Genomic DNA, 25,077 nt, shown 5'->3' with positions numbered 1-25,077 from the left:
TATTTAACTTAAAATGCTATGAAAATCTATCACTTCACTTTAACTTAATAAGCAAAATTTAACAAAATAGTCCATAAATTTTTCAAAATTTGTTAATAACATTCAATTTTTGAAAATATTTCAATGAAATTCAAGGTAATAAATTTTATATTTAAAAAAATGTGTCATCGCTTTAATGAACTTTCCATAATTTTTTATTAGTTTTAACGAATTTAATAAAACAGTTTGCACCAATTTTACATCAAGTTTTTAAAATTTGTCAATGAAATTTTTAGAAATTAAAATAATATTTTTTAGAAAAACTTGTATCGATTTAAATCGATTTAATAAATTTTTTTTTTTAATTCTCCACAAAAATAAAAATATTATTTTTACCTAAATTAATGAAAACAATTTCAAAAAAACTTCCATAAATTTTCGAAAGCTTCTTAATGAAATTCGTAGAAATAAAACTATTATTTTTAGCAAAAATTTCATCGATTCAACGAATTTAATAAAAAAATTTGAAAAAATTGTACATGAAGTTTTCAAAATTTTTCAATGAAATTTTTAGAAATAAAAATATTTTTTTAGCAAAACGTTTCATTGGTTTTAGCGAACTGAGTAAAAAAATTTCGAAATATTTTTCATTAATTTTTTTCCAAATAATTACATATTTTTTTAGTTATTAAAAACAAAATCACTCATTAAAAATTTTTTTTCTCAACTTTCCATTAATTTTTTTTCAAATAATTTGATATTTCTTTCAGTTGTTTAAATAAAAAATTCACTTATTAAAAAAAATGTTCCGTTAATTTTTTTTCAAATCATTCGAAATTCCTCTTAGTTATTTAAAAAAAAATGTCACTTATAAAACAAAATTTCGAAAAATGTTCCATTCATTTTTTTTCAAATAATTTGAAATTTCTTTTAGTTATTTAAAACCAAAATTCACTTATTAAAAAATGTTTTTTTTTAATTTTCCTTTTATTTTTTTCAAATAATTTGAAATCTCTCTTAGTTATTTTAAAAAAACGTTCACTCATAAAAAAAAATTTTGAAAAATGTTCCATTAATTTTTTTTTTTTCAAATAATTTGAAACTTCTCTTAGTTATTTTCAAAAAAGTTTCACTTATAAAAAAAAATTCACAAAATATTCCATTAATTTTTTTCTTCAAATAATTTGAAATTTCTTTTAGTTGTTTAAAAAAAAAATCCTTAAAAAAATATTTTTTAAAACAAACTTTTTTGAAATAAATAAAATAATTTCAAGTTCTTTAAAAACAATTTAAGAAAGAATTTTTAAAATTATTCAATGAAATATGTAGAAATTAAAATTTTTTTTATAGCAAAAGTTTTTTTATTTTTTTAATGCTCCAAATAATTTGATATTTCGATTAGTTATTTAAAAAAAAATTCAGTTATTAAAAAAATGTGAAAAAATTTTCCATTAATTTTCTTTTCAAATAATTTGAAATATCTTTTAGTTACTTTTAAACGAAATTTCCTTTAGAAACAATTTCAATAAGTATTGCAATAATTTTTGAATATTTTCAGTGAAATTTGTAGAAATAAAAATATTATTTTTAACAAAAAGTCTCATAACTAACTAATGTTAACTAATTAATTTTTCAAAATTTCTTTGCAGAAATAAGAAGATTTGAAAATGAATGAAATTTGTAAAGTAAAATATTTTTAAAAACAAAAGCTTTCATATTTGGTTTAAATAAAATAATTGAAAATTCTTTTAAAAATAATTTCTGTTCAATTAACGTCTTAAAATTTTTCAATGAAATTTGTGGAAATTAAAGTATTTTTTTATCAAAATTTTATTGTTTTTTTTGAATGCTTCAAATAGTTTGAAATTTCTTTTAGTTATTTTTAAAACAATTCACTTATTAAAAAAAATTCGAATTGTTTGTTTTTAGCGAAATTTTAACTTTTAGTTATTTTCCATTTTCCAAATTTGAAGAAGAGAAAAATAACTATTATAGCGAAAAAGTTTCAGTAGACGTAAGAAGAAACAATTTAACAAGAAATCCAACGAAATTTAAACAAATACGAGTATTAAATATTAAAAATTTATTATTTTCAGCTAAAAGTTTCATGGTTTCTAGTAATTAAAAAAGATAAAAATAATTAAATAAAATATTTGTCGAATAATTTCAAATAACATAGAACAACAACAAAATGTATGTACCTATCATTATAATTTTTTAATACCCAGACGCCTGATCATTTGCACTTAATTGCCATTTGCCCTAATATTTTTAAAAAAGAGTTTAATGGTGTCTAAAAATTACAGAAAAAAAATATATTTTACAAAATTTCTACTATTTTACTGTTTTCCAAAAAATCGAAAATATATAAAAAATATTTCTATTATTAATTTCAAAAATGTTTTTAACATTCTGTCTTTAGATTTCTTGCTCTAGCAAAATTTCTGCAATTGTTCTTTACCCAACAGCTCCACATGCGAACTGTAAATCTAATGGCACGTGGATGTATTTTTTACGTGCATACGAGTTAGACGATTTTTTAATTGAAAAAAAAACTTTAAAATATATTTCCATAGAATTTCTGCCCCTGCTAACTATTGATTTTCATAAATTGTGAATAATAAGTTTTTGTGAATTTTAATGGAAATTTTTTATTTTTTTGTTTGTTTGTTTCGAAAAACGACGTACTATTTTTTCACAAATAAAGTTTTTGAAATCTGTAATTAAATAAAAATTTAAGTTGATGATTTTGAAATAAATTTTAAGACTAATCAATTTTAATATTTATGTTCTCACACAAAACTCGTTATGAATAAAGCCATTTAAGTAGTAAATGTGAGAAAAAGAAATATAAATGATAATATAATTATAAATATAGGTATGCATATTTTTATTTTATAATTTTACTTTAACAATTTTTAGAATTTACGTATCAATATTTTTTCTCCTTTCGCGCTTAAAAATTTAATACAGGAATGTTTCATTTTATTGGTATCACTAACCAAACCCTAAAATCCGACTGCTTGCTAGTGTTGGTGAACGCTGTAATTATTATTCCATATTTTTTTAATGGGAAACGATTGAGGAAATAATAAAGGGAGAAAAATTAAAAATAAAACTAAGTGGAAAGAAAAAACGCTTTGGGTGGCACTTACTTAGTCTAATACACTTGGAAATCATATAAATTTGATAAAACTTTGAAAACATTTAAAATCTTAACGCCAAGCAAAATCAAATCTGTACCTTATTTTAAATTAAAAAAATAATTTGAAGGTATGAGGCAAACTAAAGCTGGTCACAGCTGCATCACAGGGATCTCTCCTTGAGAGCTAGAGCCTAGAGCTACAATCAAAAGGCACTCGCAATCGAGAGAAATATTTAATGAAATTCAAAATTAAAATTGGAGGTTATGGCACCCGCAAACGAGACTTTTTAGAAAATTACCAAAGTATTGGAAAATAATATGCTATTGTATTTTGCTATTTTGCTTTCTTTTTGACTGCTGAAAATAATAATGGGGTTCTCTCTACTTTTACCCCAATAGAGAAATTTTTGAAATATTGTAATTAAAAAAAAGGAAAAAGATGAAACAGTTAGGCAAAAAGTGCAAAGAGAGTTTGTGATTGGCTGATTTGTTTTAGTAAAAATAAAAAAAAATTTGTTAGTTTTAATAAAAATAATCGATAAAAAAATTTTAAATCAAACGAATCAAAGAAAATTTAATTGAGTGGAGTGATTTAATCCAAAAAGGTAGGAATATTAGTTATAAAGTGTAAATATAGTTTGTCGTTGAACAAGATTTTTGGATAATTCATAAAAAATAATCAACATATTTTTTCATGATGACCTACTAAAAAATAAAACAAGTTGAATTGCCTTTCCTTTCACTCCAGTGGAGAATTGCTCTCAAATTGAAAAGAGAATAGAATTTACACACTAGAGAATTTAGATCAAGGGTGTTAAAATGAAATTTGATTGAGTTCTTTTGGTGAAAAAAATATTTAAAAAAATGCATTTAAACTTAATTTGCAAAAAATTTAAAATATTAAAAAACAAAAAAAAACATTATTTTACAAATTAAATTTAAAAAATTAAAATAATCAAAAAAATTAAAAATATCAAAATAAAAAAAAATTTAATATATTTTAATTTCATTTAGTTTTTAAATTTTAATTAAATTATATGTTAACTTTTTTTGATATTTTTAATTTTTTAAAAAGTTATAATTATTTGATGATTTTATTTAAAAAAAAAATTATATTTTTTTTTGATATTTTTATTCTTAAATTAATTAAAATTAAATTCTTTATATTTATTTTTATTTACATTTTTTGTTGATATACAGGGTGGCTGATGAAAGCCGCTACCAAAAAAAAATTGAATAACTTTTTTTCTTTTTAAGTTATCTGTTCCATTTTTGTTTTAATTTGCAGATTGATCTTTAAAATTTATTAAAATGGATAACTGGGACACGCAAACAAGAATTTGGATAGTCCGCCGCTATCACGCTCTGGAGTCCGTAGTTTTGGTACAGAGAGAGTACAGGCGGATGTTTGGCGGCGATCCCCCGAGCAGATGGACCATAATGAGACTGGTGAATAATTTTGCTGAGCAAGGAACAGTCGCAAGAAGGCCTTATCATCGAAACCCACCAGTTCGGATGGAGGAAACGATCGCTGCTGTAGCTGCAGCTATACAAAGCAATCCAAGGGTTTCAACAAGAAGCTTATCTGCTCAACTTGGTGTCAGCCGACAGTCTTTGCAAACAATAATGCACAAAGATTTAGACTTATTTCCCTACAAAATTCAAATGGTTAAGAAACTGAATGCAGCAGACTTGCCGATTCGCTTGGAATTTTGCCAGAAGATCCTGCAAATGGTGGAAGAAGACCAAAACATGTTAAACTGCCTTTTCATGTCTGATGAGGCCCATTTCGATTTAAACGGCAATGTGAACAAACAAAATTGTCGAATATGGAGTACTTCTAACCCACAGATACTCCACGAGACGGAATTGCATCCTCTTCGCGTGACAGTGTGGTGTGCGGTTTCTTCACGCTGTATTGTCGGGCCTTATTTTTTTGAAGAAAATGGTCACACCGTTACGGTTACTGGAGACCGTTATTTCAAAATGCTGAAAGAATTTTTCTATCCAGAACTACGCCGAAAGAGAATTCCTTTCAACTGTGTGTGGTTTCAACAAGATGGGGCAACGTCTCACATAGCCCTGACTGTTATGACAGAGTTGCGACGAAAATTTCCCAATAAACTGATTTCAAGAAACTCCGAATTTCGTGGGCCCACCAGGTCGCCTGACCTTACTGCACCTGATTTTTTCTTGTGGGGTTTATTTAAACAAGAAGTTTATAAAACAAAGCCATGAACAAAGGATGAACTAAAACAATCCATTCGGGCAACAATTGCGGCTATTCCTGTCGCAACTCTCAAAGCAGCAATGAACAACTTTTTACTAAGATGCCGCACTTGTGTCAACGAGCATGGGGGGCATTTAAATTCAATTATTTTTAAAACTAGTTAAGCTACATTTAATAAAATTTAATGACCTTCAACTTGAAAAAAAAAATAAATGAATTCTATACACTAAAAAAAAGTTATTTGAGTTTCTTAATGTAGCAAAATTCATCAGCCACCCTGTATTTAATTTTTTTGTATTTTAAAATTTTTTTATATTTTAATTGGCTTTCGTAGTGGAGAATTACTTCCAAATATAAATTAAATGGAGTTACATATAGAGAACTTAAGTCAAAAAGTGTTAAATTTGATTGAATTCTTTTGGTAAATTTATAAATTATAAAAAAATTTTAAATATAAAAAAAAATTTTGTTTTTGTTTTTTATAATTAAAAATAAATAAAAAATTTAAATTTAAATACTTTTTAGAATTTTAGATTTTTTAAATTCAAAATATCAAAAAAAATATATAAAAAATATTTATAAAAAAACTATTATAAAAACAATTAAGAATTATCAGAACTAAAAATTTTATAATAAAAAATATTTCAATGAAGAAAAAAAGTTATTATTTAATCCAATTAAAAATATAAAAAAAACGTATTTGTAGTGGCGAAATTCTTTTGAAACTTATTCAGCCAATCGTGAGTTCCACGTGAACATAACTTTCCCGTACATTACAGCTCTGCACAAAAAATTTGCAAATTTTCGCTTCTGGACTCAGCCATATCGGCTGTTGATTATGTTGTAATTTATGTAAATAATTTCTTCACATCCAGCGCGCAACGCTAAGGCTGATTAATAATTCAGCGTTCACCAATTTTCACACATTCTCAATAAAAATTTGATATTTTTTTTTGTCTCACATGCCTTCATGGCGCTTTGCCTGCAAGCTTACTAAAGTTACTTTAAAAATCCTAGTCTTTTTTACACAATTTGATATATGTATTTTTTTAAATGCAGCGTTACTGACTTAATCTTAAAGTTTTTGTTTTTACATTTGACTAAGTCTTGCTTATGTACGTTACTTTAGTTTAAATTCTAATATTTTTGATATTTTTTTTAAATCTATAATTTTTATTTTCGCAATTACAACTTGACTTCACTTGCACTTCCTAACGTAACAATAAACTATTGCAGTTTTATATGAGTTATGACCATGCCCACATACATACATGTTGTATATTCCTAGTTTATTTTATTGCATACATACATTATAAATATTTTCCGTAATTTCATATGTTTTCTTCATAGATATTTTACATTAAATTTTATTTCCTACTTATGCTTTACTTTAGACTTAATGCTACTGTACAACAGTCGTTATCTTTGCATTTTATATGTATATGTATGCATGTTTGTAGGCGTACATCGGTAACGCGTGTGTGTATGTCAGTGTGTGGGTAGTTACCATACGTCGTGTAGAAACGCAACATTGGAATTTATAATGGATGCAAACTCTCTCAACTCGAACGAAGGAAGTTTAACGATCATATGCGTGTGTGTGTGTGTGTGTGTGTGGATAAATACCATATGTGTGTATGTATGTTGCTGTGCACTTTTACAACATTCTTTCACCTGAAAATGCTGGGCAAGGTCTTAAAAACAGGCTACATATATTTCATGCTTATAATACATACACATTTGCATGCACACATACACACATATTATACTTTACTGCCCACTCACCTTAAATGGTGAACTGTGAGCACAACAGCGTGCTTTCTGTGTGCGGGTGTGGGTGTCTGTGTTCGTGTGCCAGGATGCAACCGTACATTAAAGCCATGGATAATTGTGGCCATATTGTACTTGAGTTGTTATACGCTGCTGTTGCTGTTGTTGTTTTGCTTGTTGCCGCTGATGCTCCAGGCGTTCTCTGTCCAATCGTTGCACTACCCTTGCTTGTTGCAGTTGTTCTTGCTGTTGCTGTTGCAGTTGCTGTTGCTTTTGTTCGTCACTTCCGTAACTCATTCGTTGTAGCGCTTTATGTTGTAAATATCCTGTTTGTTGTTGTTGTTGTGGTTGTTGTTGCTGCTGCTGTTATGTATGTCCTGTGCGTAATTTATGCTATTTTCGTCGCTTGTGCGTCGGTAATAAAACCGTGCCATCGGCATAAAAGTAACCTCACAATTTCGACGCATCGTAATTCTCGAGCTTCCATTGTTGGCGCAGTTGATTCGAATCACACTCTTCCATGAGCACTTTGTCTTTCTTCTCCGAAATGGCCAGACACTTATCTGACGGACCGTGTCGAATTTGCCGCTTCTGCTGGTTGTATTTCCAGAACTGCAATAAGAGAAGTGAGTGATAATACAAGTGACAATAAAAAAAAAACAAAAACCGGATGGTTAATTTATACGAGTATTTATCTGTATGATTAAGAAAAAAAAAACGAAAAATAATTTACCAAATTACGCCAGATGCTGGAACAACAGTCAAAAAGAAAAAATTGAATGCATCCATTATTGAAGAAAAAATGTAACCCTTTGGGAACGGAGCCGCTGAGGACAAGAGGTATTGGAGTGCGCAGAAAAGAAAATAAATATGACACGTTGAACGTTATAAAAACTAAGGCTTTATTTAACACAAGAAATATTTTTCATAAAATGAAAAAAAAAAAAATTATACGAGTAAACAAACTGCAATTACTGCTAATGTTGAAATGCCTGAGCGGATTCCTTATTGCACGGATTTCACTTCCACTTGACGAAGTAATGTCATCATCTTCCGTCTTATCAGATTCAAAGCAATATTCGTCAGAACTGTCACTATCTAACGCATCATCTCTAGATCGCTTAGCTTTCGTGCGTAGGATAAAATAAAGGGTGGTTAAATTTTAAGGGCCGATGTTGAATGTGCACCAGACCTAAACGTCAAGCTTTTTTCCGCATTTCATTTGACATTTCTCAATTCCAGACTAACTCAATTTGATCCATGGAAAGGTACGCAATCGAGCTACGCGTTTAAGTTATTCAGGCTTATTATGAAAACGGGCGTTCAAATCAATATCCATATCGAAGAAAATCCTCTTCAGTGATGAGGCACATTTTCACCTCAGTGGATTCGTGAGCGAATGATAATCCAAGAGTGATTGCCGAAAACCCAATGCACCCACAAAGAGCGACTGTTTGGTGTGGCGGCATCATTGGGCCGTATTTTTTCCAAAATGATGCCGGTCAGGCAGTTACGGTGAATAGTGTTCGCTATCGTGAGATGATAACGAACATTTTATGGCCTAAATTGGAAGATATGGATGTGGAAGATATGTGGTTTCAACAGGACGGTGCCACTTGTCACACAGCTAACGAAACAATGGCTCTTTTGCGCGAAAAAATTGATGACCGAATAATCTCATGTCGCGGCTATGTCAATTGGCCGCTAAGATCACGTGTTTTGACACCGTTGGACTTCTTTCTTTGGGGATATTTGAAAGAAAAGGTGTACGTCGATAAGCCAGCAACAATTCAAGAGCTAAAGGATGAGATGATTCGGCCCACTAACGGCATAGAACCTCAATTATGCCTCAGCGTCATCGAAAATTGGACCATCGGATGGAGGTGTGCCGCCGAGGCTGCGGCGGCCAATTGCCAATATTTTATTCCATACGTAATTAAGCTATACCAATATTATCATAATAAGGAAAAATGACAATAATTTCCTAAAAACTTGGGTTTTATTCAAAATCAACATCGGCCCTTGAAACTTAATCAGCCTTCATATAAAAAGCCTGCTGGTTCCTCTGACAGTGACACTGAGAGACTGAACCGAAGAACTGAAGTTCGATCTGATTCTAACGTCGCCTCACATCATAAGCTTATTTATAAGGAAGATAATAACCCTTAATGTCTTTGAGTGAAAACGTGACTATTTTACCATACCTATGCGGATCTTATCGCTCAGAACGACAGACGTCGTGAGCTTTGTAGCTACGAACTGATTTGGGCGGCCATATGCCGACACGCGTCCGGAACGGTAAAACGGCTTGCTATGCCGACACTCGTTCCCAAAGGCTAAGTTTGTAGAGTCGCAAAGGAAATGTAAGACTGCCTGCTTTTTTCTACAGTCAAACTGGTTTGTGCGTGGACATGGCAGGACATATTAATTAATAGAGAAAGTGTAGCCACCACTCCCGGCAGGTAATGCCAAACGAAAAAGGGCATTCACGCAACAATTCTAGAAAAAAAAACTAAATGGCTTTCGGAGGCAGCCTAAAAGCGTTTGTGTTAAAACATCAAATTGGAGGAGTAACTCGACTAGACACCTACCAAAGCTTTTATGAGCCAAACCTGTGCATGTAATACTTACACGCTTACTTTATTATTACTTATATTTGTGATAGAATTGTTGCTAAGAAGTTAGATTTGGGACTAGGTAGGTAGGTATAGGGGTTGTCGGTTGACACACCTAAGCCTGCTGTAGGCCCATTGTGATACCACCAGAGCTGTCACCTCTCCTCACTCTCCATTGTGCTCATTGAATCAACATGTGGCTTTAATATAGCTAACAAGACTTTTTATTTTTATATTGGCTACTACTGTCAAGTGATTCAGGGAACTTTTTCCTAAAATATTGAACCTTCTTCTATCCAGAGCCATGCACCATGCATAGAAAGTGTTCTATAGTCTCTTCTTCTTCAATGTCGTTACAGCTGCTGCAATAGTCAGACAATCAGACAATGCCCTGTTAGGACCCCGAGAAGGTTTCTCATGTTCTTCCTGTTCAGTTTCAACAGTCGGTTTGTGCGGCCAATGTTCCATTCTGGCCACGTCATTCTACATACTTGTTGCACAGGTCAGGGACCGGGTCCATAGCCTGTTGGCAGCACTGATAGTGTGTTTGTCTATAAGCATCTTACAAGCTGCTAAAGTATGGGTATGTTCGCTTTGTCTGGTTGGATCGCTAATGTGGTCCCCAATCTCGCTAGTTCATCTGCTTTGCAGATGCCTTCTTTGCCTATCGGAATATGTGTTTATATCTCTTGTGGTGAGCACACTTTTATTTAGGGCTAGCAGGCCTTCCCGATATCCAGAATTTCAGCTTGAAATACACTACAGTGATCCGGTAACCGGAATGAGATGTTGGTATTCATTACTTGAGAATGAAGGCCTCCGCCTATTTGTTCATTTAGCTTTGAACCATCAGTATAGATACTAATTCCGCTTCTATTGTCCATTACCCCACTGTCCGAATCTTCTCTCGTTGGGAAAGTTGTGGTAAAGGATGTGTTTACCTGCAGCTCTACTGAGTTACAAAAGTCTGTCGTTTGTAGGAAGGGGTATTCGTCTAGTATTCTTGCGTGACCCCTTCTGTTAGTGGCTAAGTTAGAAGATTCTCTTAACCTAAGTGCCGATTTTGCCGCCAGCTGTTTGCTGTAGGCCTCAATCGGTAATAAGTGCAACATGACATTCATCGCTGCCGTGGGCGTAGTCTTTAGTGTCTCGCTTATGCAGAGACTAGCACTCCTTGGAATACTTTTTGAGCGTTTTATGATACTCTTGTTCTTTTCTCAAGTGTTGTCCACCACACTAAGACGCCGTATGTCATGATAGGCCTTACCACTGCTGTATATATGTAGTATGTGTATGAATTTGGATCTAGCAGAATTGTGAGACATTGAAAACCCCTTTGAAAACCCAATAATCCTCACTAACGACAAAGTCTCAGGATACCTTCAGACTGTATTCAGAATGCAGGCTAGACAGTTTTCGCATGCGGAATACACATTTTTGACTTTACAATATGGTCGAGCCGGCGGGCTCATCATCTTCAAAAATTTTCATTACCTTCAAAATATGCATTCAACTGGCATTCGGAGATGGTATAAAGGCGTTTGTATAAAAAAATTAGAAAATTTTCACAAAACTGTTACGCCAATCCATGGCGTTAAATTAGAATTTCCAGAAATTTGTAGAGAGATTTTTGGTACACAGTTTTACAGCTTATTCAATTTGAGTAGCTGTAAAATGAGCAGTGGTAGCTCGAGTTACAGCCGAATGAGTTGGTGCGTGACTACCATTCGGGATTCAGAGGGAACATAGGTTCGAATCTCGGTGAAACACCAAATGAAGAAAAAGTTTTTTCAAATAGCAGTCGCCCCTCTGCAGGCAATGGCAAACCTGCGAGTGTATTTCAGCCATGAAAAAGATCCTCTTAGGAAACCATCTGCCTTTCGGAGTCTACTTGAAACTGTAGGTTCTTTCATTTGTGTAGTTGTGTGTTATAGGCGGAAGAGCTCGGCCAAACCAATTATATACTTATATATGAAGGGTGTTTCAAAAGACGCGCCTACCTGTTGTTTTAAAATAAAACATGTAAAAATATAGATTCTTTCAGGTTTCACTATTTTTACCTTTTATGTTTTTATTTTATTATGTGAAAAATTAGATCACTTAAATGTCCAACATGAGAATGCCTACAGGTCTACAGGCAAAATACGCCAAACAGTCAATTCATGGATGCCCAAATGTTGAGCAAGTCGAGATATCGATTAAGGTTGAAAGTTGTTCAGCAAGATTTTGCGCTAGAACAGGAATATTCTCCACGAAAGTTGAATTGACCAGTGTTTGTTCTGCCAGTCCTCTACAGAACCAGTTTTTCGCAATTTTTTCAACAGCATTTTAATTGTCGATTCATACGGACGATTATTTCCACCAAACAAATTATGAATTGCGATATGCTTTTCTTAAAGATCGACCATTTTCGTAATAAGTTGTCACGCATTGTTCTAACGTCTGCTTGATAAATGTCCAAGATGGCATAAAAAACAAATACTGTCAAGGTATTATCCACTACTGATATCTAGGCGTCACTTTTGAAAGACCTTTAATATGTAATAATGTGGACGCTTGAAGGTCCTAAAAAACTCGTTGCAAAAAAAGCTTCATGCAGTGTTTTTCTGAAGAAAATGCGCCACACCATCAAGGAAAAAAATATATAAAAAATCAACAAAATATTTTGGCAACTTTAAACTTGGGATTTGTTATACTAAAATGCAATGGGCTACAAAACTGCATAACAAAAATCAATCCAGAAATTCTAACTAAAAACCTAGGAAGTGGGATATACAATTTTTCGGAATTTTTTGTATATAATTGGAAAATGGTTTTATATGGGTTTTATTAAAAAATAAACTACACTTTTATGCAATAATAATAAACATTAAAAAAAAATATTCCAAAAAAATACGAGAAGAATTGTCAAAACTGGTCGAAATGTTGACGAACTATCGTTTCGTCGCGTTGTTTATGAATCTTAAACTGAAAAGGATTTCGCCTACATTAAAGGCCAATTCGGCTTTTTCAGTAGAAATTCAAATAATTTATAAATTGAAATACATTTCCCCTACTTGAATTGCTGTCACTAATTTTTGCGTCAATTCGCCCCAGTTCTCTTAACTTGCATTTTCGCGCAAACAGTCAGCCAGCCAGCCAACAATTTCACTTTGATTGTTCATTCATGCACAAATTCCTTTCACATTTCGTGTTGCACTAACCCATCCACGACCATCATAATTCTTTTGAGACTCACCTGATTTCCTTTGGAACCGTGACATGGATACAGTACCACATCGTGGCCAGCATAATCAAGACAGGCCTCATCGCGTCGTATTTCACCCGCTTTGCTGAGCATCCAGTACTGTGCGTATGTAACCAACAACAACGCAAAAGTTACGCGTGAACATGTGTGGACGTGTATGTGGTTTGTCATGCGGAGGATACCACGCGGCATACGTCGTTATCAGCATTCGTTGAGTGAGATGGGTTGGTGGGTTGTTTCGAAGGTTGGATGTTCGGTTGATTTGTCGGTTTGTTGGTTGGTTGGTTGGTTGATTGGGGGACGGCATAAATACGCATGAGTAACGATTTCGATGCGGCATCCAAATGACATTAATGTCAGTAACAGGAGCAGCAGCAGTAGTAGCAGCAGCAGTGGCAAAGGCATTCAGAGCACATCCCAAGTGGCAAGTTGGTGGAAAATAAAATATCGAATTTATTTCGTTAGTCAAGTAGCAATAAAAAATGGCGCAAACGGAATGCGTGCATTAAATAATAAAAATGAGAAAAACTAAAAAGTAAAAAAATTGGAAAATAATAAAAGGGAAAGGAATTAAAAAAGCGAAATAAAAATGACAAATGGAAAAACCGTTGAGCGTATGAATAATAAATAAAAAATGAAAAATGAAAAAGAAAAATATAGCTAAAGGCGATTGTGAGCAATAATTGTATGTATGCATATAAGTGCGCGTGTGTGTGTGTGGGTTGAGTGTGGCGTGCAATTTCGTCGTCTGAGAGTGTGTGTGTGTGTGAGCTGGCCATAACTGCTATCGCAAATGAGGCGCTATGGCGCTCGTCATTAAGCCAGCGAATGCAATATGCCCTAGTAATATTTATGAATTGCAATGTCTAGATGTATGTGTGCGTATGCGCATGTACGTGGGTATGTTTTCATGCATGCATTTAAATTTGTGTCTGTATTGGATTGGTTAATGCGAAAACGAATGAAAATTTCGAGTGAGTGAGTGATTTGATTTTTTTTATTCGCATCTGTTGGTTTGGCCGTGGCTACGTGAATTAATGATGAAATTGAAATTATTATTGTTTTTTTTTTTTTGAATTTAGTATAAAGTTACTTAAAATAACTCAGTTGAGTTGAACGCTACTATGCAATTTAAATCGTTAGGTAAAAACAGTCTAAAAGTGTATTTCAACGACGACGAAAATGTATTTAACGGCTAAACAGCTGAAAAGCGTGTACGCGCCATTTATATATAAAAATATTTTAATATATTTATTTGGTTCATTAAAATATTTTCGTAAATTTTTGCTTAATTCAAAAACAACAAAAAAATAGAAAAAGCTAAGTTAAAAGCAATTCCTAAAATTGATATGCCAATTTCACTGCCATACTTTGCTTCTTTTTTTTCTTGAATTCAATTCCAATTATTAAATAAAAATAAAAATAAAACAATTAAAACACAAAATTTCAAGTAATACTTCTTTGGTTCACTATCATAGTAAAATTTTCTTCTCGTTAATTAAAAAAAAATACAAATAAGAAAGGAAAAATAGAAAAAAAGTTTAAGGAAAAACACCAAAACATAAAATAGGTGGGAAAAAGCTAAATTAAAAATATTTAATTAACATATGCATGTACGTACACATAAAATTTGGTTCACTGCCATTGTTTGCATTAAATCTTTTTCGGGAATTCAAAAAAAACAAAAACAAAAAAAAAACAAATTAAAAAAAAAATAGAAAAATAATTAAATAAAAAATAATATTTATTTACCTACATATTTTGCTATTATTTGTTTCCCTGAATTAAAAAACTAATAATAAATAAAATTCCTTGAACTAAAAAAAATTAAACAATAAATAAAATTAAAAAAAAAAATTGAAAAAAATTAATTAAAGATAATATTTAATTAACACTATTTTTTGCACTATTTTTTTTTTCTTGAACTAAAGAAAAATGAATCAATGAATAAAATTAAAAAATTAGAAAAAAGTAAATTAAAAATGACACTCCTCACTGTTACAGTAGAATTGTCTTCTCTTTAAATTAAAAAAAAAAGTTTACAAATAAAAAAGGAAATATTGAAAACAATTTTAAAGGACTGCCCAGTGGACAAAACTTAATTAAATCTTTTTTTTTATTTAACCATTTTTTCTATATTTCTACATTAAAAATAATATTTATTTGATTCATTATCATAGCATTATTTTCTTCTCTTAAAAAAATTTTAATTAAAAACTTTTAATAAAAAACACAAAAAAATTGGAAAAAGCTTAAATAAAAAGCAAAAACAAAAAAAATTAAGTAAAGTGAGGAAAAGCTTAGTTAAAAATAATACTTAATGGATTCCTAGTATAGTGAATTAAATAAAATAAAAAATTATAATAATAAATTAGGAAAAAATTCAATTAAAAATAGTACTTAATTTGTACAAATTTGGTTCACTACCACATTTTACTAGAATTTTTTTTCTTGAATTAAAAAAATCGAAACAATAAAAAAATAATAAAATTAATTAAAATAAGAAAAATAAATAAATTCAAAATAATACTTAGTTAACATGAAAGTACTTCTATATATATTAGGCTCGCTACCATATTTTGCTATGGGTTTTTTTTATTAAAAACTGAAATAAATCAATAAATAAAAAAAAAAAAGTTAAAAAAAGAGAAAAACGAAATTAAAAATAATACTTATTTCGATCACTAGCATAGTGAAATTTCCTTCTCTTGAAATTAAAAAAAAAAAATTATAAGCAATAAAAAAAAAAAGCTTAAAAAAAATAATGTAAAAAATATGTAAAATTAAAAAAAAAATATAATATAATTAAAAAAAAGAAAACCTTAAATAAAAAAAATAAAGAAACTAATATCATAAAATAATAATATTCCCTCACTCACTGACATTTAACATTTCGTTAAACTTTTTTAGCCCTTTCAGAATTGAAAAAATTTGTTGCATACATTTGTGCGCTAATGAGCTGCAATAATTAATGCAATGTCGTTATTTCACCAGTGGTTTACCTTAAAAATTACTATCAGCTTAACAAAGTAATAAATGGCTTAGCCTAAGCATAGCAGCCCAATACAACGGAGTTTTGGAGATTTGAAAATTGTTAGCTAAAGCTGCAGTAGTAGATACGCAGGTACATATAAATATATAAGCACTTGTAATGCCGTTATTCAAAAAGCCGGTCATTAATAAAGCTAGTGAATGTTTTATGTTAATAACGTAGGGATTAGCAAGGCATAAACCTTTTGTAGGTGGAGCGAAGGATAATTTATTCATAAAATTTGGAACGTAGAAAATAAATCAAAGCAAAAGTAGTTGAAATTTATTCGCAATCAGGAATGTTTTATCACTTTTAACCAGAATTTTATTTAGAGTAAGTGATCTGAGCTTTTATTTCACTTAATTTTTAATAAAAATTTTTTATGTTTTATTTATATCAGTGGTGCGCACTCAACACTGTAAAGGCATGTTTTTTGTTTACTCAGAAGAGAGCACAAAGTACTGTAGGGCACCCGCTTTTCTTGACATTAACACTTTAAATAGCCAGCTAATTTTTAGGCAATCAACTCCACTGATAAATTTTCTCAAGGGAATAAATTTGCCTCCTTTACCTTAGCTGAGCTAGACATTTTTTCCTTCGAATACAGAATTTTCCGCCTGATTACACTTATTTTAGAATCGAGCACGAAAAAAGTAGAGGGCAATAGAAAGCCAACATTTTTTGTGAGAAACGAAATTGCCAATAAATTATTTGATATGCGGTTAGGAAACTATAGAAAATGTAAAATAAGATTTCTTATTAGACCTAGTGTAGTGTCTCTCGATTATTGCTAGAACAAAAATTCACTTAATTGTCTCTAAGCCATAGGACAGATGGCCACGGTATTCCTTACGGAATATGGAGGTCTATGCCATATTGAATGTGGCGTACTGGTTAATTGAGAACAAGTGGCGGGGTAGCAGTATTGGAATTTGTAGTGATAGTCAAGCTGCACTGAAAGCCCTTGCTAACCCACGCTGCTCTTCGAAGTTGGTCGGTGAATGTAAGACAAAACTGAACAGTGTTGCAAAACACAACATACTTAGTCTTATTTGGGTGCCTGGACATTGCGGTATTACAGGGAACGGGCTGGCTAATAAATTGGCTAATGAAGGTTCTGCAAGTATGTATGCCACTAGGTGGTAGCCTTGAACCTTTCTAGGTGTTAATTCCGCATCAATTCAACTATGGATTGACTACTTCATGAGGTCTACCCATAGAGGACGTTTGTCTGAATTGAACTCGTACAGAATAGCCAAGTGCTTTGTGAAAGAACCAAACGGGAAAATAGCGACCTTTCTCCTAAAACTCAGCAGGAAGAACCTGAGAGTACTGGTGGGTGTAATCACAGGGCACAACATCTGTAGTCAGCATATATGTAGCTACCATGGGGGTCGTAGACAGCCCGATATGCCTATCCTGTCTTGAGAATGACGACACTGCAGATCATTTTCTCTGTAGTCCTGCATAGTCCAGAATCAGACTTAGGATATTGGGTTGCGATATAATGAGTATGGAGAAAGTTCATTCTCTTCCTCTCCGGATCTCTTAAGATTCATCAATGAATCCAAGAGATTTGTGGAAGAGTCACCTCAATCTAATTTATCCATCTCACCACCCACTTTTTATCTTTCCTATCTATTCTTTATACTGAAATCTATCCGGGACTTGTCCAACCCCACACAAATCTAATCTAATCTTATATACCTTAATTGTCTATGCCTGGTTGCTTGCCAGCTGGGAATTTCGCATTTATTTCAATATTAAATGCATACAATTTTATGTTGAATTTGAAAGTCTAATATCTCAAAATGGTTTAGTGCTCTTAAACATTATAATTTGGAGGAGCCTTTGCTACGCGGTACTGCAAGGGTTTTTGGAAATCGTTGGAAACTTACGCAAATATGCAAAATTAAACATCAAAAATTGTTTTGTAAAAAACTTTTTTACTACCATAAATAAAAAAATGATGTTGATTGATTAAAATTTATATTTTGAACTTTACGCACTCCATTCATTTTTGTTTGTATACTGCAGCTGTTTATTTCTCAAGTGTAAAATATGATTGAAGTACGACGCCATTTGCAAAAATAAATTTTCCGATAGGGTGATTAATTTTGCGCCACTTCGTACATACCACATATCATCAAATAATTGGTTGTTCATATTTATTAGAAATATATAAATTAATTTTATATGAAATTTTATATGAAGCGACTGTTTTTCCTCCTTTTGGCGCTGATGAAAATTTGTCGAAAGTTGAATTTTAGATGTTTAAAAGTAAAAAATATACATAAATCTCTACTCTTAATGTTAAAGTAAAAAGCTTATATTTTTTAATATTCTTTTTTTTATTTAATGTACGTAAATAGTGTTTTCTAAAAAAAACATTAGTTTCTCCGAATATACTGAAGTGTTTGGGTATTTGCCTCTGTTCCAAAATTCCTAATTGTAAATAAGATTTCTTCCCATTTGCCAAGATTATTTTCTTTCCACTGATGCCCATTAAATTTATACTCGATGCAATTTTCAAATTTGTGATTCTCAGCCCTTCAAAACTAAAAAAAAAACTGTTGTTTTACACAAACTGATACATATATAATAAAGGGTTTTCCAGTAACAGGTGTTATTTTGAATAGCCCGCTATTTCGGTAGATGTCACTTTTGAAGCTGTGATTTTTTGATATTTGACAAGTAGAAACTAGGCCATTAATAAAAATGGAACGATAGACGCTTAAACAATGCATTGAAATTATTAAAATTCACTATAAAAATGGTGAAAATTTGGCAGAGACGGTTCGTAAATCTCGAACATTGTTGGGTCATCGTGAAGCACCTTGTCGAACTGCAATACAGAAATAGGTGAAAAATTCGAGCTGTTGGGACAAGTTAGTGATGTGAAGAATAAAACCCGCGCACGTCGCTCAAGAACAGCCGAAAATATTGTTGTTGTAGACGAAAGCGTTGAAGAAAACCCAGGTTTGTTCATTCCTCGTCGTTCTTTGGAATTAGGCATTCCACAAACGTCATTACATCGTATTTTGCATAAAGATTTGGGTCTTAAGGCTTATAAAGTTCAGTTAATACAAGAACTCAAGCCGGCCAATCATCAATAACGTCGTGTCTTTGCTGATTGAGTCGTTCAAATGCATGAAAATGATGCGGAGTTCCATCGAAAAATCATCTTGTGTGATGAAGCCCATTTCCACCTCGGTGGCTTCGTCAACAAGCAAAATTGTCGGATCTGGGGATCTCAGAATATCCAAGAGTTATTGTTGAAAAGCTTCTCTATCCTCAACGTGTGACTGTTTGGTGCGGTTTATGGTGCGGCGGAGTCATTGGACCTTACTTTTTCGAAAATGAAGCTGGAGCAACAGTTACGGTGAATGGATTGCGCTATCGAGAGTTGATTAAAGATTTTTTATGGCCGGAATTGGATGGTATTGATCTGGACAATGTTTATTTGCAACAAGACAGCGCTACGTGCCTAACAAGCAACGAAACCATTGATCTTAACACCTCTTACTGGGAAAACCTTTAGTTTCACAGCATGCCTATTTTCATAATTTGAAAAAAAAAGTTAAATTTTGCAGTACCCTAATATTGCCATATTTTGCATAGGGTCGCCAACCTACTTATTAAAGCTGTTTTCTCATTAGTTGATAAAATTCATGCAGCCTCCCGCTTCAAATGCTACTTTTACGAGGCACGTAAATTATTATACTGTCTCAAAAATGTTTTAATTCCATTTAAATTGTAGAAAATTTAATATCTCGAAGTAAATCAAAAATCAAACACAAAACATAAAACTTAAAAAAAACAAGCAAACTTATTTGCCCCTTTGGTACAGTTTTTGCATTAATTTGCATTAATTTTACTATCGTTTCCTCTGGAAGTTCAATTTTTTAGCAATTTTCAGTAATATTTACTGTAAACACGCACACTTGTCACATTTGCTGATTGCACATTCGCTTTTCATGCTCACCAAAAATATCAAAACATTGCATAAATATTATTTAATTTTTTTCTTTGTTTTGTTAAAAAATGTTTGTGACCTGCAAACTCGCTAATAGTTAGAAAAGCTATCCATTGAAAAGCTCAACACTTTTTTGCTTTGCCATTGAAAAAGATAAAATGCAGCATGTAAATATTTTGATATAATTCAATTTAATTTTTATACTCAGTTGCTTTTAGTTTCACGAAAAAAACCGGGTAAAAATAGGTGAAATGCTTTGTAGTGGACATTCAATTAAAGTAGATTAATATTGCATATCTTTAGGCGTGCACAATTGTATTTACAAAACTTGATTAGATTTTTTATATCCGGCAGTTTTTAATTAAATTTGGCTATGCTTGTTATGTTTTTTTGCGCCTAGTCGCCATATAACAGGCGAATATGCAATATTACTTTAGCTATTTTTCGTTGCGCGGTAATGAATTTTAAAAATATTGCTGAAAATATGGCAGAGCAAGTTAAAGACTGAGCTAGCTCAAAAATGGCACATTTGAGTAGAAATTTAATCAATGAGTTTACCAAAAGCAAATGCTATTGTATATAATGTTTAATTCTGGTATTATTTAGAGCACATCCCTGTTATAGCTTAAATTGATTGAAGTGAGAGCTAATAGAAAATTTTTATATTTTATGTCACACATTTTAGGTACTGTTTGTATCCAGCAACTGCAGTAACTCACTTAATTTAATTTCACTTAATTACTTAATTTTTTTTTTAATTATTCTAAGGCAATTCTGCTAAGGAAAGTCTAAAAAAATTTAAATGGTTGACCATATTCCAAGAAAAACAGTTTAATTTAACAAAAGTTTCAGAGCTTAAACTGGTGCCAGAGTATACTAAGCTATACAACTTATTGGCCACCCTATCAGAAGTTAGCTTGAAGTAAAAGATGCTGCTTTAATACTCAAACTGGCATTTCAATATTTGCCGCTTTGCCGCTCATAATTATTTTAAGCCTTTGTGTAAGTAGTAAAAATCAATGCCAAATTTTATTTTGTTTTCTAATTTTATCGGTAGGAACTCTAATATAAATAGGTATAACTAAAGGGTGGTTAAATTTCAAGGACCGATGTTGAATGTGAACCACACCTAAACGTCAACGACACCGTTGGACTTCTTTCTTTGGGGTTATTTGAAAGAAAATATGTACGTCGATAAGCCAGCAACAATTCAAGAGCTAAGGGGGCGTCCATAAATTACGTGAGGTGTTTTTTTCAATTTTCTGACCCTCCCTCCCCCCCTGGTGAGATGTCGTGAGATTTTATTCAACCCCCTCCCCCATCCCCCAATCTCACATGAGATTTTTCAAAATGTGGGTTTCTTATGTAAACGCGTTGGATTGTTATTGTAAAAAGAAAAAAGTTGCTTCGTGCTTTTATTTACGACTAGTTAAGACTAGTAATCAATGCTGCTGAGAGTTACAAGTGTAATAAAAATTTAACAATAGAAGACTTAAATCGTAACTACTGCGATTAAAAAAAGAATATCTACTCTAATTCAGTCCATGGAGAATCATGCGCGTTTTCAAGAGAGACTATTGGGACCAACAAGTCCATATGATTTTCAGTAAAATCATGTGCTCCTTCAACTTCGTTCTAATCTAGCCACTCTAAGCCGTTGACGCTTGCGCACAGTAACTCATTAGCTCGTCTTGTGACAATCCGTGAGGGTCGCACTTTGCGGAACATACGCGCTTGCTTAGCTGGTGCAATGTGAGCTGCTTGCCTGCGCTCTGCAGCTCTTGTGATAGATGCGAAGTAAAACCGCATGTACTGCAGCATATTTTCTCTAAATAATCACGTATACTTGGGCAATAGAGATCAATAGGCGTGCTGATAAAGGCATTCAGCGGTTGAATCGGTACGCGTATTAGAAATGGAGCAAATGATTTTCGGTCATGTTCTTTAAAGTCCGGAATTGTCAAACGTCAACCTGAGTGATAGGGCGTTCGGCTCATAGTGGCGCGAATACAACCGACGGGCTACACTGTACCGCAAATTCAGATTAAATTGAGCTATTTGGTATAAAACAAATATGGTGGTTTGACAGTAGTAATGTATAACGTCGAAGTATGAATGAAATTATTTTCTTTCGAACGAATTAGTGAATGATCTTAATCATACTACGATTACGCTTGAGATTAAATCTTAAGCATGTACAATTTTTTTGTTTCAATCAGAAAAAAATTGCGTGATATTTGCCGAGACCCCCCTCTCTCCAACGCAAGATTAGATGAGATTTGACTTTTTTTTCTTAAATTTCTCGAATTTTCTATGCTGTTTTAAGGAATTTTTAATGAAAATTTCGCATATGTAAATTTTTGATATTTATGCACAAAAATATGTTTTAATATTTTATTTATTGTTTAGGTTATTTTTTTATAAAGCGTATATTTTTTTAATAATTTTTTCGCGCACTCCTTCAGTGCCCAGTTTAGTTTTTTAATAAACAATTTTTTGTGTCATTCGTTTACATAGGGGACTTTTTTTTAAATTTTCTTATAGAATTTGTATTTTTTTCTTTTCCGATTTTTTTTTTTGTTGTTAAAAAATATTCTGAGAAATTATTTTAAATTGCTGTTTTGCTTTTTTACTTAGAATCAAATTCTTGTGAAAATCAATGCTTGTTATGGAGGTTTTTATTTTGTGTTTTATGCAAAATCATTCCGATTTAAACTGTTTTAGTGGCCTTCAAATATTTGAATTTATGTGAAATATTAAAAAAAAAATTTAAACATTTTTTTACTAATGAATTTTCTTATAAACCGCATTTTTAATTTTTTTATTAATTTTAATTTTTTTTTTTTATTTCCATTAATTTTTATGTGCTTGGCACACAATTTTTCTTTTATGCTAATAAGTTTTGTAAAATTTTTATATTATTTTCTTCCAATTTTTTTAATTTTTTTAACTAAAATGTGGTTTATAAATTCTACAAGTATTTTTTCTTCCAAATTTTTAATTTTTTTGTTATATTAAAAAAAAAGTTTTGTATTATAAAATTAATTCACTTTTTTTTCTTAAAAATTGTATTTTACATGCTGGGCACACATGTTTTATTTTAGTTTTTAATGTTTTATAATATTTTATATTTTTATTGTTTTATAATATATTATATTCTATTTTATTTTTATTATGTTTTCTGCAATACAATTTCTGTTTTATAAAAACAATTTTTCCGATTTGTCCGTTTTTTATAATCGATTTTTAGTAAAAAAATGTTTTTGCTCGCTTGATGGATATTTTTGTGTGGGTTTCTTGAAAATATAATAAGTTTTTTTAAATCAGTATTAATTTTCGATGTTTTTTTAAAACTATTTTCCTACGCATATTTAATATATTGGAGTTTGTTAAAGTGGTGATTCATCCAGAATCCAACTAGCGCCTTGCAGCATTTTGATGTTGGAGTAGTTCAATGAAAATAAAGCACGTCTGATCAATTCAATTCGCTTAATGGAATTAAGGAATGTATAGAGTAATGTACATGGCATAAAATGAATCACCCTATAGGGAAATTTTTAATTTTTGCATATGACGTCGCTATTTGACACTTGGGAGCTAGACAGCTGCGGCACACAAACAGACAAGCAATGGAGCACGTAAAGGTCAAAATAATGATTTCTATTTCGAAAATTTTCTTTTTTTTATTTGGCAAACATGTTTTTCAAAAACAAAATTGATGATGATTAATTTTGCGCCACCTTGCTTAATATGTAAACATTTGTTGATATGTAAGTGAGGCGTCTGTTTTATATTTTTTATTTAATATTTACACGTGCCGGAAACGCGTGGAGAATTACCATTGAATTTAGATGGGAAAAATGCACTCTCCGTAAATTTGATATAAAATGTTTACAGATCGATATTATTTAATCTCCTGCACAAATGCGAACAGAAATTAAATATTTTACTAATTTTTCCTATTCATATTTTATATGTTTTCCGATTTATATCCCTATTTTTATTTGATCTCTATTTCTATTTCTATTCCTTTTTCTATTTTTATTTTCGTTTCTACTTTTATTTTCATTTCTGTTTCTATTTTTATTTTTATTTTTATTTTTATTTCTATTTTCATTTTTGTTTCTATTTTTATTTTTATTTTAATTTTTATTTTTATGTTTATTTCCATTTCTATTTTTATTTTTGTTTCTATTTTTATTTCTATTTAAACTTTTATTTCTACTTTTATTTCTATTTTTTTTCAACTTTTTTTTCTGTTTTTATTTCTTTTTTATTTTTTTATTTCTACTTCTGCTTCTATTTCTAGTTTTTTTTATTTCTATTTTAATTTTTATTTTTATTTTTGTTTCTACTACAATATATTCTTTCTATTGCTATTTCTGTTTCTATTTCTGTTCTTATTTCTATTTTTTTTATAAATTTATTTCTATTTTTATTTTTATTTTTGTTTCTACTTTTACTTCTATTTCTATTTCTGTTTCCATTTTTGTTTTTATTTCTATTTTTATTTCCGTTTCTATTTCTATTCCTATTTTTATTTCTATTTCTCTTTCTGCTTCCATTTTTATTTTTATTTTTACTTTTATTTCTATTTTTATTTCTATTTCTATTTTTATATCTGTCATTATTTTATCTATTTTTATCTTCTTTAATTGTATATATTTTTTTATTTATTATTATTATTTTATTTCTCATAATTTTGGGCGAACTTTTAATTTTTCTGTAATGAGTGCTGATGTGAATGTTTCTTTAAAGATTTTTAAGCCAAAAGTATAGAGAAAAGTTTTAATCTTCAAAACACAAAAAAAAACAAAAAAACCACATTTCAACAAAAATTTAGGCTATCATTTCATAGTGATTTTTTTGCATCGAAATTCAATTAAATAAAAACTGTCGAATCTTATAGAAATATGTTATTTTTCTTCCTACTCCTTCGCACGTTTATTCTACAAATGCACAAAAATATTGATTTTCCTTATTTAGTTTATGTTTGGTATAGTATAAATGTATATATGTACTATATTTGCCGATTTTATAAGTTTCACCATCTTAAACTTCCACTCTAGAGTTGAGATTTCTTT

At 30.8% G+C, this 25,077-nt stretch overlaps 1 protein-coding gene across 2 annotated transcripts in view; it reads right to left on the bottom strand.

The window, feature by feature from the left end:
* Window positions 1-7,574: 7,574 nt before the first annotated feature.
* The window catches only part of LOC128868760 (putative polypeptide N-acetylgalactosaminyltransferase 9), a 34,117-nt gene continuing 16,614 nt past the window's right edge, over window positions 7,575-25,077 (bottom strand). For both annotated transcript variants that reach the window (XM_054111233.1, XM_054111234.1), the window contains exons 5-6: window positions 12,978-13,085; window positions 7,575-7,736 (exon numbers count right to left, since the gene is read on the bottom strand). In XM_054111233.1, coding sequence (XP_053967208.1) covers window positions 7,575-7,736; window positions 12,978-13,085 — 270 coding nt within the window. The remainder of the gene's footprint in view (window positions 7,737-12,977; window positions 13,086-25,077) is intronic.

The sequence above is a fragment of the Anastrepha ludens genome, chromosome 6 (genome assembly GCF_028408465.1).
Source record: "Anastrepha ludens isolate Willacy chromosome 6, idAnaLude1.1, whole genome shotgun sequence".
NCBI lineage: Eukaryota > Metazoa > Arthropoda > Insecta > Diptera > Tephritidae > Anastrepha > Anastrepha ludens.
The sequence above is the reverse complement of the archived record's forward strand: the minus strand, read 5'-3'. Positions and strand labels throughout refer to the sequence as shown.